At 42.1% G+C, this 14,582-nt stretch overlaps 1 protein-coding gene across 1 annotated transcript in view; it reads left to right on the top strand.

Annotated features, from left to right (window-relative positions):
• Positions 1–310: 310 nt before the first annotated feature.
• The window catches only part of LOC139380321 (heparan-sulfate 6-O-sulfotransferase 3-B-like), a 117,595-nt gene continuing 103,323 nt past the window's right edge, over positions 311–14,582 (top strand). Inside the window, exon 1 of the mRNA XM_071122919.1 lies at positions 311–849. Coding sequence (XP_070979020.1) covers positions 311–849 — 539 coding nt within the window. The remainder of the gene's footprint in view (positions 850–14,582) is intronic.

Consider the following 14,582-nt stretch of genomic DNA (forward strand, 5'->3'; position numbering starts at 1 on the left):
TTAGTATGCAGCACCGTCTGTGAAGTTCGGACAACCAACAAGGGATATGTAACCGAAATATGACATGTTTTTTGTTTGTTGCAAACCTGCCTTGTTTTAAATGATCTGCGTTGATGAATATGAATGCCGTATCCTTAAAACATTAAGGTAGGCTACATGCTTAGACCAGAATACGCTTTTTGATAGGTCTTGCCCATCAACATGTGGCACTTTGAAGGTCCGTAGACATTATTATGATGAATCAAGAAGCAACTACTGAAAGGATGATGTGTAATAATTCACACTAATATGAAAACACCTTATTGTTATAATGGATGAGAAATCCAATAAGCTGATCTTAGTTCCTATTTTAGCTGTTCTTTTTGTAATGATAGGCTATCAATATATCTGTCCAGCTGGCAGCAATTCTTGCCACTTTAATACTGGGGAAAAATTGAGAGGGGCCAGTCTACTTTCTACCCAATATCGGACAACCGAAGACTTTTACACAGAACTGGAGGATGACAGCCCACCGAAATTGCCGTCAAAATTCAACTTTACTGAACGAGACCTTCAGCGGCACGTGGATTTCAATATCAAAGGAGACGATGTGATAGTGTTTTTACACATTCAAAAGACTGGTGGAACCACGTTTGGAAGGCACTTAGTTAGGAATATTCGTTTGGAGCAGCCATGCGACTGTAAGTCAGGGCAGAAGAAATGTACATGCCACCGACCAGGCAAAGACGAGTCCTGGCTGTTCTCTCGGTTCTCTACGGGCTGGAGCTGTGGTTTGCATGCCGACTGGACAGAGCTCACCAACTGTGTACCTGTCATAATGGACAAGAAGAAAGCTCAAAAGAACAAAAGGTACCGTATAACATTCTATGTGATCTGTGTGTTTCTCTCTCTCTCTGTGTGTGTGTGTGTGTGTGTGTGTGTGTGTGTATACACATTTTACTATACTCGAGAAATACCTTTACATTGACAATCACACTTTCAGTAGCATTGCCTTCAATAAAAAGTGCTTCTACTTCTGCAGTTGCAGCAGAGCGTACTTACAGTTAAACGGTGAACTTCGAGACTATGAGCTGTAATGCAAAACAGATATTTTAAGTTACCTGAAACAACACTGAGTTGTTGGTGATGCTTTACAGGTCTAAGGGATAGAGACATCCAAATCAAATCCAAATTATACTTTATTGGTCACATACACATGGTTAGCAGATGTTAATGCGAGTGTAGCAAAATTATGTCATTCTAGGTCCCACAGTGCAGCAATATCTAACAAGTAATCTAACAATTTCCCAACTACCTAATACACACAAATCTAAAGGTATGGAATAAGAATATGTACATATAAATATATGGATGAGCGATGGCCGAGCAGCATAGGCAAGATGCGATAGATCAGTGGTCACCAACCTTTTCTGAGTCAAGATCACTTTTGCAGTCGAAAAGCAAGCTGAGATCTACTGCTCAGATTTTTTTTTTTTTTTTTACATTAACCTCACACAAACAGTTTTGTAGGAATAAGGTTTGGGCGGTAGGTCTAATACATTGTCACAGCATATTGGCTATATGATTGGCCTGACAATATTGTTAATCAGACCATGTTATATTTCAAAACTCAAGCTTTGATAACAAAATAGATCAGTTGGTTTAGCACTTGTGAGGCACTGTGTAGCATGAATTGAAATAATTTGCTTTTTTATTTTACTGGACTGATGGTACCTGCATCTAATGGTCAACGAGGTCAAATCATGATGTCAGTGATCTTCAGGTCGAAAAGTCGGTGCGACCACTGCAATAGATGGTATAAGATGCAGTATATACAGTATATACATATGAGATGAGTAATGTAAGATATGTAAACATGATTAAAGTGGCATTATTTAAAGTGACTAGTGATCCATTTATTAAAGTGGCCAATGATGTGAGTCTATGTAGGCAGCAGCATCTCTGAGTTAGTGATTGCTTATTAACAGTCTGATGGCATTGAGATAGAAGCTGTTTTTCCAGTCTCTCGGTCTCAGCTTTGGTGCACCTGTACTGACCTCACCTACTGAATAGTAGTGGGGTGAACAGGAAGTGGCTCGGGTGGTTGTTGTCCTTGATGATCATTTTGGCCTTCTGTGACATCGGGTGCTGTAGGTGACCTGGAGGGCAGGTAGTTTGTCCCCGGTGATGCGTTGTGCAGACCGCACCACCCTCTGGAGAGCCGCTGTGGCGCCTTCTTCACCACACTGTCTGTGTGGGTGGACCATTTCAGTTTGTCTGTGATGTGTACGCAGATTAAGTAAAATTTTTCCACCTTCTCCACTATGTCCCGTCGATGTGGATAGGGGGGTGCTCTGTTGTTTCCTAAAGTTCACCATCATGTCCTTTGTTTTGTTGACATTGAGTGAGAGGTTGTTTTTCTGACACCACACTCTGAGTGCCCTCACCTCCTCCCTGTAGGCTGTCGTTGTTTGGGAATCAAGCCCACTACTATTGTGTCGTCTGCAAACTTGATGATTGAGTTGGAGGCGTGCATGGCCACGCAGTCATGGGAGAACAGGGAGTACAGGAGTGGGCTGAGCCTGCACCCTTGTGGGCCCCAGTGTTTAGGATCAGCGAAGTGGAGATGTTGTTTCCTACCTTCACCACCTGGGGGTGGCCCGTCAGAAAGTCCAGGACCCAATTGCACAGGGCGGGGTTGAGACCCAGGGCCTCAAGCTTAATGTTGAGCTTGGAGGGTACTATGGTGTTGAATGCTGAGCTGTAGTCAATTAATAGCATTCTTACATAGGTATTCTAGATGGCGCCGACAGAGAAAGTCGCCTCGCTTCAAGTCCTTTGGAAACAATGCAGTATTTATTTTATTTTTCATGCATTATTGCTTACATTGTTACCCCAGGGAATCTTAAGTCTTATTACATTCAGCCAGTAAGAACTATTGGATATAAGAGCGACTTCAACTTATTGACATTACGACCAGGAATACGACTTTCCCGAAGCGGATCCTCTGTTTGGACCACCACCCAGGACAATGGACCTAATCCCAGAAGCCGACCCAAAACAACAGAGCTGCAGAAGAGGCAGACGGAGCGGCCTCCTGGTCAGGCTCCGTAGACATGCACATCACCCACCGCTCCTGAGTATACTACTCGCCAATGTCCAGTCTCTTGACAACAAGGTAGATTAAATTCGAGCATGGGTTGCCTTCCAGAGAGACATCAGAGATTGAAACATTCTCTGTTTCACAGAATCATGGCTCCCTTGGGATATGTTGTCGGAATTGTTTTTTTCCACCGTTCTTCTCCATGCATGGATATGTTGTCGGAATTGGTTTTTTCCACCGTTCTTCTCCATGCATCGTGCCGACAAGAGATAAACACCTCTCTGGGAAGAGGAAGGGAGGGGTGTATGCTTCATGATTAATCACTCATGGTGTAATCATAACAAAATACAGGAACTCAAGTCCTTCTGCTCACCCGACCCAGAATTCATTACAATCAAATGCTGGCCATATTACCTCCCAAGAGAATTCTCGTCAGTTATCGTCACAGCTGTGTGCATTCCCCCTAAGCAGACACCAAGACAGCCCTCAAGGAACTTCACTGGACTCTATATTAACTGGAAACCATATATCCTGAGGCTGCATTTATTGTAGCTGGGAATTTTAACAAAGCAAATTTCAGAACAAGGCTACCTAGATTCTATCAGCATATTGGTTGCACAGCGGTGGTAATACACTCGATCACTGCTACTCTAACTTCCGCAATGCATACAAAGCCCTCCCCGCCCTCCAAATCCGACCACAACGCTATCTAAACTCAAACAGGATGTACCAGTGACGAGAACCATTCAACACTAGTCTGACCAATCGGAATCCACGCTTCAAGATTTTTTCTATCATGCAGACTGGGATATGTTCCGGTTAGCCTCAGAGAACAACATCGATCTGTACGCTGATTGGTATTTGACCAAGAGCATTTGATTTGATTTGATTCCTCTTGTCCAGATGGGATAGGGCAGTGTGCAGTGTGATGGCGATGGTGGACCAGTTAACCGGGAGATTTTAAATGCAGCTAGTGGCAACTCTCTGCACAGAGAGATAGTGCTGCAGAAGACAGTAGATGGATGTGATAGAAACCTGAAATATGGTAAAAGTTTGGTTACAGTGATGAGTTGTGTCAGGCGGAGTGGAATGTGTAAATCTATAAGGTGTTACCAATTAAATGGGCATCTCTGCAATAACAATTAACTGAACCATAAAATGTTGCCACTGCTAGGAATTGGCGATGCTTGCTATATGCCCAGAAGTGTTAAGTAAGTGCTTTCTGTTTGATCTGCTTGTCACTTTCCCTTGAACTCGCCTGGAAACATCACAGGGTACACAAGGTAAGGAAGGGTGGGAAAAGTCACATGAAGTTCATCCGTCTTTAGTGTGAAGAGGATTCTCTCTCCTTCACCACTATGAAAAGATAGTATGGACATTGATGTAGAACATAAGGGATGTTGGCCAGTCACAAGGTTCAGAGCTTCCCTGGAGGATTCTGAACGCAGCTCTGTTTCCTCAGAAACATTTCCACCACTATCGACCTCTTGAGCTGTAGTGAACACACACAAACTGCCGTTTACACTTCTGGCTTGTCTTCAGCCAAGCCTTTCAAATCGACATCTACAGTGTAGCCTATTCATTTCGCAATTCGTGTTAAAACATGATGTGGTCAGTGTATACACCTTAGAGAAACTCTTCGATTGTATATATATATATATATTTTTTTTTTTCGGGGGGTGGATTACAGGAGGGTTATTCAAGAGGACTGTCTGAAAGGCATGCCAGTTCATAGTGTGGGTTGTGTGAGTTTTACCCTTTTGTCTGGTATCTGTTTCTGTGCAAACGCTCTCTATAATCTTCAAGTCAACCATGTAATCTCTAATCTAATCCATTATAGCTTCCTTTTAAGAATTGTACCTCCACTGCTCACTGTCTGTGGCATGAATGGTAATGTCCTCCAGACCTGATGTTCATTTTCTTAATTGAATGCCAAGCGTGTGCAAAGCTGTCATCAAGGCAAAGGGTGGCTACTTTGAAGAATCTCAAATATAAAGTATATTTTGAATTGTTTAACACTTTTTATTTCATATGTGTTATTTCATAGTTATGATGTCTTCCCTATTATTCTGCAATGTAGAAAATAGCAAAATAAAGAAAAACCCTTGAATGAGTTGGTGTGTCCAAGCTTTTGATTGCTACTGTATATATATACACATACAAAAGTATCTGGACACCCCTTTCAATTAGTGGATTCAGCTTTTTCAGCCACACACGTAGGAAGTGGTACTCGTTAAGCAAGCAACATGACATCTTTACAATAAATTGTATTTATTTATTTATTACTCATTTTTTTCTAATCTTTACAGGAAAATGCCACAGGCACTATCTGATTTGTGGAGACATTTCACTGCAGCTAATGTAGAAGGAAAAACTGTGTACATTTGCAAATACTGTGCCAAATCATATGTGAAGAAGGCAACAAAGTTGCAGAATCATCTGGCCAAGTGCATAAAGTTCCCTCTGCGCTCACAACAAGCAACCTCTGACAAAAGTCTGTCTACTTCTATTTGAGGTGAAATTGATGAATCAGATACCTTATCAATAGCAACAGCTCATGGTCCTCCTGGAATCAGAAGTTTTCTTGACTCAACGGAGGAACGTAGTCAGAGAAATGCTGATGAATGTCTTGCTTGAGCTGTGTATGCAACTGGTTCACCTCTGATGCTCACAGGCAATGTGTATTGGAAGAGATTTCCAAATGTTCTTTGCCCAGCATGCACACCTCAAACCAGACATGCTTTATCTACTAATTTGCTGGATGCAGAGTTCAACAAAGTTCAAGTGAATGTCAAGCAAATCATAGAGAAAGCAGATTGTATTGCAATCATTTCTGATGGATGGTTGAATGTTCGTGGGCAAGGAATAAATAACTACATCACCCCTCAACCAGTATTCTACAAGAGTACAGACACAAGGGACAACAGATACACCGGTCTCTACATTGCAGATGAGCTGAAGGCAGTCATCAATGACCTTGGACCACAGAAGGTATTTGCACTGGTGACAGACAATGCTGCAAACATGAAGGCTGCTTGGTCTAAAGTGGAGGAGTCCTACCCTCACATCACACCCATTGGCTATGCTGCTCATGCATTGAATCTGCTCCACAAGGACATCATGGCACTGAAAACAATGGATACACTCTACAAGAGAGCCAAGGAAATGGTTAGGTATGTGAAGGGTTATCAAGTTATAGCAGCAATCTACCTCATCAAGCAAAGTGAGAAGAATAAGATCACCACAAGCTTCCCAGCAACACCCGTTGGGGTGGTGTTGTCATCATATTTGACAGTCTCCTGGAGGGAAGGAGTCACTCCAAGAAATGGCTATATCACAGTCTGACTATTTGGACAACCCGATCAAGAGGATCATCCTTGATTATGTATTTTGGGAGAGAGTGGTAAGCAGCCTGAAACTCCTGAAACCTATAGCAATTGCCATTGCACGAATTGAGGGAGATAATGCCATCCTGTCTGATGTTCAGACTTTGCTTGCAGATGTAAGAGAATAAATCCGTACTGCCCTGCCCACCAAGCAGAGGAAACTGCAGTTCTGAAATACATCAAAAAGCGTGAAGACTTCTGCCTGAAGCCCATACACGCCACAGCATACATGCTGGACCCCAAGTACGCTGGCAAGAGCATCCTGTCTGGTGCAAAGATCAACAAGGCCTATGGTGTCATTACTACCGTGTCTCGACACCTTGGCCTGGATGAGGGCAAGGTTCTTGGCAGTCTGGCGAAGTACACTTCCAAGCAAGGGCTTTGGGATGGAGATGCAATATGTCAGTCGTGCCACCTGATGGAAGGGACTTTGTGGATCAGAGGCTCTTTCCCCTGTTGCCTCTATCATCCTCCAAATCCCACCAACATCAGCCGCCTCAGAGCGCAACTGGTCCTTGTTTGGGAACACACACACCAAAGCACGGAACAGGCTGACCAATACAAGGGTTGAAAAATTGGTGGCTATCCGGGCAAATTGTAGACCTTTTGAGATTGACAACAAGCCATCCTCAACAATGTTGGAAAGTGACAGTGAAGATGAGGTCTCAGTCTCATGTTCAAGAGGTGGACATTGAGGAGGTCCAGGGAGAAGACATGGAAGCCTGAGAGGAAGACAACCAAAGCTTTAGTTTCTAGACTATCATTTTACAGATGTATGTTGAAAATATTTTTGGGAGATGCGATGGGTCATTGGGGATCATTCAATCTTCCCTTTCTTTTGTTGTTCAGTGAAATCATCCTATGTGAAGAGTCAACTCATTTAATTAAAGTTCAATTTGTAACTAAATAGTTTTAAAAACGATTCTATTGGAAGGTTTTAATCATTTGCAATTATGTCTACTTATGATAAGATCATGTTTATGTTTCTGTCTCCAATATGATTTGGTAAATATATCCAATGCAAAAAACATCTACATTTAAATGGTATTAATATTAATTTGCATATATTCCCGTTAATTCCCACGGAAAGTTTCCACCTCTGAATATTCCCCGAAATGTGCAACCCTACTCAGAATCATATTTTTCAAGGAACTTGAAGAGACTTCACATCATTACATTATCGCTCTCCGAACAGTGCCAGATGGTGTTCTATTCAGCTGGAATGGAGCATGGTGTGATTTTCACACACCACCCCTGAAAGCTGAGAGTGTGTGAGCGCAAGGTGCTCCAGTCACCTTAGTTACTAACCAGAGAGTGAGTGAGAGTGGGAGAGTGAGAGCGAAACAGAGAGTGAGAGAGAAAGTGAGAGTGAGAGAGAAAAACAGAGAGAGAGAAACAGAGTGAGAGAGCAACAGAGTGAGAGAGAGCAACAGAGTGAGAGAGAGAAACAGAGAGAGAGAGAGAGAGAAACAGAGAGTGAGGGAGAAAGAGTGAGAGAAACAGAGAAAAAGAGAGAGTGAGAGAGAGAAACAAAGAAACATGGAGTGAGAGAGAGAGTGTGAGAGAGAGATTGACAGAGAAACAGAGAGAAAGAGAAACAGAAAGAAACAAAGAGAGAGAGAGAGAGAAACAGCGAGAGAAACAGCAAGAAACAGAGAGAGAACATGAGCAACAGAGAAAGAGAGATTGAAAAACAGAGAGAGAGAGAAACAAAAGGGTGACTGTTGTTTCTTCCACTGCTTCTGATTACCCAGCAGTCCCTCTGTCCTTGCTTAGATTATTGACAACATTGCTGCAAACTTTGGCGAAATGGCAAATCAAAGCCCCGCTCTGCCAGATGACTTTGTCATGCAAAGTAACAAGGTTCATGCAGTCTCATTGATTTACCAAATGAATACAAAGTTAATTATGGTCTTTAATGATTGTTTTCATCTCATTTGATGGAATGACATTCAATGTTTGACTTTGTCAGCATCTTCATTGGCTTGTTGCAGCCTGCAGTTGTTACACACAACTATAAATGTCAGCAAGAACCATTCATTTTAAAATGAAAAACTCTGTTTAGCAGTCGTCTTGACATTTAACAAATCACTGGTATAGCTTTGGAAAAATAAGTAGATTGACTTTCTATATCCCCATCTTAAATCTGTTTAAGATTAAATTATTACAGTGTTGGTACATTTGATATTAGCTACAGAGCTTCTTCTCATCTGTTCTCTTTTCAAAGTTTTCACATGTGATTGAGCTTAAATTTCACATGTATAACATTTAGAGTTCACATTTGCACCTCATGTGGAATTGCAAGTTCACATTTGAAAGACATTAACATGTGAAAATCATATTTGCAGTTTCACATCTAAAACAACTCCACATGTAAATCCACGTGTAAATCTCACTTTCCCATGTGGAATTGCAAGTTCACATGATTGGTTAAAATGGTGTTATTCTCCTCACATGAAAATAAATTGCTGTAGGAAGGTTTCCACATGTCTAATTGCAATGGCTGTAATGCCATTCTGTAAAATTAAAATGTTTTTTAGCCTAGCTGAGTATAATAATTCAAGTGTGTTAAAAATAAAAATGTCTTATTTCTGTGCCATCCACTCCACTATTACTGTAGTCGTCCATGGTGTTGCATTTGATACACATGTATTACTTAACACTACCACTAGGCGAGGCATTCGGAGTGTTACAGCTGCAGGCGCATGCCTCTCTTCTCCGCACGTTGGTCCGTGACTGTTGGAAGTAGTCTGGTGAAAAGAACAGAGAAGCTAGCTCTCAGTGTTTCCTTTTTAAAAAATCCTGTTTTACGTTTTGTACGCGTGGTTACGTATTCAAAAGATAACAAAAGTAAAACTGCGTTGAGTTTTCTGGTCATTTGGAGTGAGTGAAAAAACTAGTGAGATTGTCCCAGAGTAGCCAAGTAGCTAGCTAGCTCAGTTTTGTATGCAAGTCAATGAGAAAATGTATAACGGGAAATAAATGTGTGCGCCTGTGTGGGTATGAACAGTGTGTGTTAGTACAGTTGAGCTCCATGGTGCGTACAGCATGGTGATAAATGCGCCTGCATTTCCCCTCAACAATTTAGAAAATAATAGATTCACAACCTCACCATTTCCAGGGCAATCAGAGTAATGAGCAACCTGCAGCATCAGTAATGGTCTGTTATTATTCACATGGCACAGCGATGACATGCTTCTGCCCCACTCCTGGCTGAATAATACACCACATCATATTTTATTAATTGTAGCCAATGCAGAGAGGCCTGCAATTACTGATTACACCTTACCACTTAGATCAGATCACCCAGCCATGTCTGCCTGCCCCCACCTGTCCCAGGTATCACTGAGCCATGTCTGGCACTGTACTAACCCAAATGTACTGTCGTCTCTCGTGCACATGATCAAAGCCAGGAAAACATGGTTTGTCATTAACATATTGGCAGATTAGTAAAGGCAAGAAAACATGGTTGACCATTAACATATTGGTGGATTAGTAAAGGCAAGAAAACATTGTTTGTCATTAACATATTGGTGGATTAGTAATGGTTGAGGAGTCAATAGGAAGATTTATGTAAATAAATAATTACTGTCGTAGAAGTTCAAAATGGATACATTCCCTTCATTAGAAATGCATTACTCTACACATTTAGAAAACACTCTTATCCAATATATGTCTTACAGGAGACATTAGGGTTAAGTGCTTTGCACAAGGAGACCTTCTCAGATTTTGTTCAACTAGTAGGCTCAGAACGGATACCTTGCAGTTACTGGCCCAACGCTCTTAACCACTAGGCTACATGCAACCATCTACACATGACCTAATCATCTCAGTGAAGGTGTTTTTTCTCGCAGGGATCTCCTGCTCAGTAAAACAAGAGCAACTGAAAAGGCCCCAACGATGGTCTGACCAAACACATTACAGGAGGAGCAGCAGGCTATGGACCAGAAGCCCAGGGACCACAGATAAACCTGCAGAAGTTTTACAGATTTACGGCCCTGGTCGCATCAGCAGGCCTGCGACACGAGCGTTCCCGATTATGGGATGTTTATTATGTGTGGAGCTGAGTGTGCCCTTGTGGGCCTGGTCCTCTCGGGTGTGGAGATTGCTTTTCATGTGTCATTAATCCAAGCCGTCATTGCTGGCAGGGCAGAGCTGTAATCCAGTAGGTTCCAGTGGTGGGTTTACCATTAGGCAGAAGAGACCATTGTCTCAGGCCACACATCATCAAGGGCTGGGCATAATTTAACAAAATAATAATAGTAAAATAATCATAAAATAAATATAAAAAGGTGCTTTCAGAGAAAATGTTAAGGCATTTATTTTGTAACAAACAGCCGCTGACATGACACCTTCGTCGTCGAGGTGGCTTCTCCACATTTTGTTGTGTTGCACCCATCTACACACAATACCCTATAATGACAAAGTGAAAATGTGTTTTTTTTTTTTTACATTTCTGCAAATGTATTGAAAATTAAATACAGAAATATCTCATTTACATAAGTACATAAGTGTAATATTGGCTGCCGTTTTATGACCCTCTAACCAATTGTACTATTGTGTGTGTTTTTTTGTATTATTTGTAAATTATTTTGAACATAATGTTTCTGCCACCTTGTTTTATAACCCGAAAAGAGCTTCTAGATTTCAGGACAGCAATTACACCCATACTGGAGAAATACTTTTTCTTTAACGAGTCGGACGCAAAGGATTTACTTTCGACACCCGATAAGGCCCACATCCCTGTCATTCACAGGAGAAAGAGACGGAGGTAACGGGGATGAAGGTCTGGATCCGACGACGAGTGGGTAATCTCCTTTTACCATTAGCCAACGTACAATCAATGGATAATAAAATAGACTGACTGTGGTCACGTATATCCTACCAACGGGACATAAAAACTGTAATATATCTTGTGTTTCACCGAGTCGTGGCGGCATGAATTATATACAGCAGGCAGATTTTAGTTTTTTTCTCCGGCAGGATAGAACATCGGCCTCATTAAGACAAGGGTGGCGGTCTATGTATATTTGTAAACAACAGCTGGTAGACGATATCTAAGGTTTTGCTAACCTGAGGTAGAGTATATTCTGATAAGCTGTAGACGACACTTTTTACCAAGAGAATTTTCATCTAAATTCTTCGTAGCTGTCAATTTACCACCACAAACCGATGCTGGCACTAAGACCGCACTCAATGAGCTGTATACGGCCATAAACAAACGGGAAAACGCTCTCCGTAGCCTATGTGAATAAGACCTTTTAACCTTTTTGGGATAGGGGGCAGCATTTTCACTTTTGGATGAATAGCGTGCCCAGAGTGAACTGCCTCCTTCTCTGTCCCAGATGCTAATATATGCATGTTATTTTTATTATTGGATAGAAAACACTCGGAAGTTTCTAAAACTGTTTAAATGATGTCTGTAAGTATAACAGAACTCATATGGCAGGCGAAAACATGAGACAAATCCAACCAGGAAGTGGGACATCTGAGGTTTGTAGTTTTTCAAAGCTTGGCCTACCGAATACAGATTGAGATATGGATGAGGTTGCACATCCTACGGCTTCCACTAGATGTCAACCATCTTTTGAAACTTGACTAAGGATTCTACTATAAAGGAGGGCTCATGAGACCTCTGTGTCAGTGGTCTGGCAGAGAGCCATGGTCTCATGACGCACGCTCCCGACAGAGTTACCTTCCGTTCCTTGCTTTTTCTGAAGACAAAGTCATTCTCCGGTTGGAACATTATTGATGTTTTATGTTAAAAACATCCTAACGATTGATTCCATACATCGTTTGACATGTTTATAAAGGACTGTAACGGAACTTTTCGAGTTTTTGTCTGGATGAAGTGTCTGCACCTCATGAAGATGGATTACTGGGCTGACCACGCTTACAACAAGTGGCTATTTGGACATAAATGATGGAACTTTATGGAAGAAATCAGTCATTTATTGTCGAACTGGGATTCCTTGGAGTGCCTTCTTTTTTAAATCTGACACAGCGGTTGCATTAAGGAGAAGTCTATCTTTAATTCTGTGAAAAACACTATCTTTTATCAATGTTTATTATGAGTATTTCTGCAAAATCACCGGCTGTGTGTTTTTTCGCCTTGGCGGTGATCTAACATAATCATATGTTGTGCTTTAGCTGTAAAGCATTTTTGAAATCGGACACGATGGGTAGATTAACAAGATGTTTAACTTTCATTTGCTGTATTGGACTTGTTAATGTGTGAAAGTTACATATTTCTAAAAAATATTTTTGAATTTCGCGCACAGCCTTTTCAGTGGAATGTTGTCGAGGGGTTCCGCTAGAAAGGTTAACAGGTCAACATTCACAAGGCAGCAGGGCCAGACGGATTGCCAGGATCTCCCTCACCAACTTTAAACATCTGATATCTGAGCAGCTAACCGATCGCTGCAGCTGTACATAGTCTATCGGTAAATAGCCCACCCAATTTACCTACCTCATCCCCATACTGTTTTTATTTTTTTACTTTTCTGCTCTTTTGCACACCAGTATATCTTCCTGCACATGACCATCTGATCATTTATCACTCCAGTGTTAATCTGCAAAATTGTAATTATTCGCCTTCCTTCTCATGCCTTTTGCACACAATTTATATAGACCCTTTTTTTTCTTCTGTGTTATTGACTTGCTTATTGTTTACTCCATGTGTAACTCTGTGTTGTCTGTTCACACTGCTATGCTTTATCTTGGTCAGGTTGCAGTTGTAAATGAGAACTTGTTCTCAACTAGCCTACCTGGTTAAATAAAAGTGAAATATAATAAATAAATGTGTACTCCGAGCATGCACTGACCAAATGGCACGTGTCTTCACTGACATGTTCAGCCTGTCCCTGACTGAGTCTGTAATACCAACATGTTTCAAGTAGACCACCATTGTCCCTGTGCCCAAGAACACTAAGGTAACCTGCCTAAATTACTTCTGACCTGTAGCACTCACATCTGTATCCATGAAGTGCTTTGAATGGCTCACATCAGCACCATTATCCCAGAAACCCTAGACCTACTCCAGTTTGCATATCACCCCCAACAGATCCAGAGAAAATACAATCTCTATTGCACTCAACACTGCCCTTTCCCACCTGGACTAAAGGAACACCTACGTGAGAATGCTATTCATTGACTAAAGCTCAGCGTTCAACACCATAGTGCCCTGAAAGCACATCACTGAGCTAAGGACCCTGGAACTAAACACCTCCCTCTGCAACTGGATCCTGGACTTCCTGACTATCCGCCGCCCCCAGGTGGTAAGGGTAGGTAAAAACACATCCGCCACGCTGATCCTCAACACAGAGGCGCCTCAGGGCTGCTTACTCAGTCCCCTCCTTTACTCCCTGTTCACTCATGACTGCATGGCAAGGCACGACTCCAACACCATCATTAAGTTTGCAGATGACACAACAGTGGTAGGACTGATCACCGACAACGATGAGACAGCCTATAGGGAGGAGGTCAGAGACCTGGCCGTGTGGTGCCAGGACAACAACATCTCCCTCAACGTGATCAAGACAAAGGAGATGATTGTGGACTACAGGAAAAGGAGGACGGAGCACATCCCCATTCTCGTTGATGGGACTGTAGTGGAGCAGGTCGAGAGCTTCAAGTTCCTTGGTGTCCACATCACCAACAAACTATCATGGTCCACACACACTAAGACAGTCTTGAAAAGGGCACAACAAAACCTATAGCTCCTCAGGATACTGAAAATATTTGGAATGGGTCCTCAGATCCTCAAAAGGTTCTACAGCTGCACCATCGAGAGCATCCTGACAGTTTGCATCACTGCCTGATATGGCAACTGCTCGGCCTCCGACTGCAAGGCATTACAGAGGGTAGTCCATACTGCCCAGTACATCACTGGGTCAAAGCTTCCTGCCATCCAGTACCTCTATACCAGGTGGTGTCAGAGGAAGGCCTTCAAATTGTCAAAGACTCCAGCCACCCTAGTCATAGACTGTTCCCTCTGCCGCACGGCAAGCGGTACCGGAGCACTAAGTCTAGGTCAAAAGGGCTTCTTAACAGCTTCTACCCCCCAAGCCATAAGACTCCTGAACAGCTAATCAAATAGCAACCCAAACTATTTG

Source organism: Oncorhynchus clarkii, chromosome 22 (genome assembly GCF_045791955.1).
Source record: "Oncorhynchus clarkii lewisi isolate Uvic-CL-2024 chromosome 22, UVic_Ocla_1.0, whole genome shotgun sequence".
Lineage (NCBI taxonomy): Eukaryota > Metazoa > Chordata > Actinopteri > Salmoniformes > Salmonidae > Oncorhynchus > Oncorhynchus clarkii.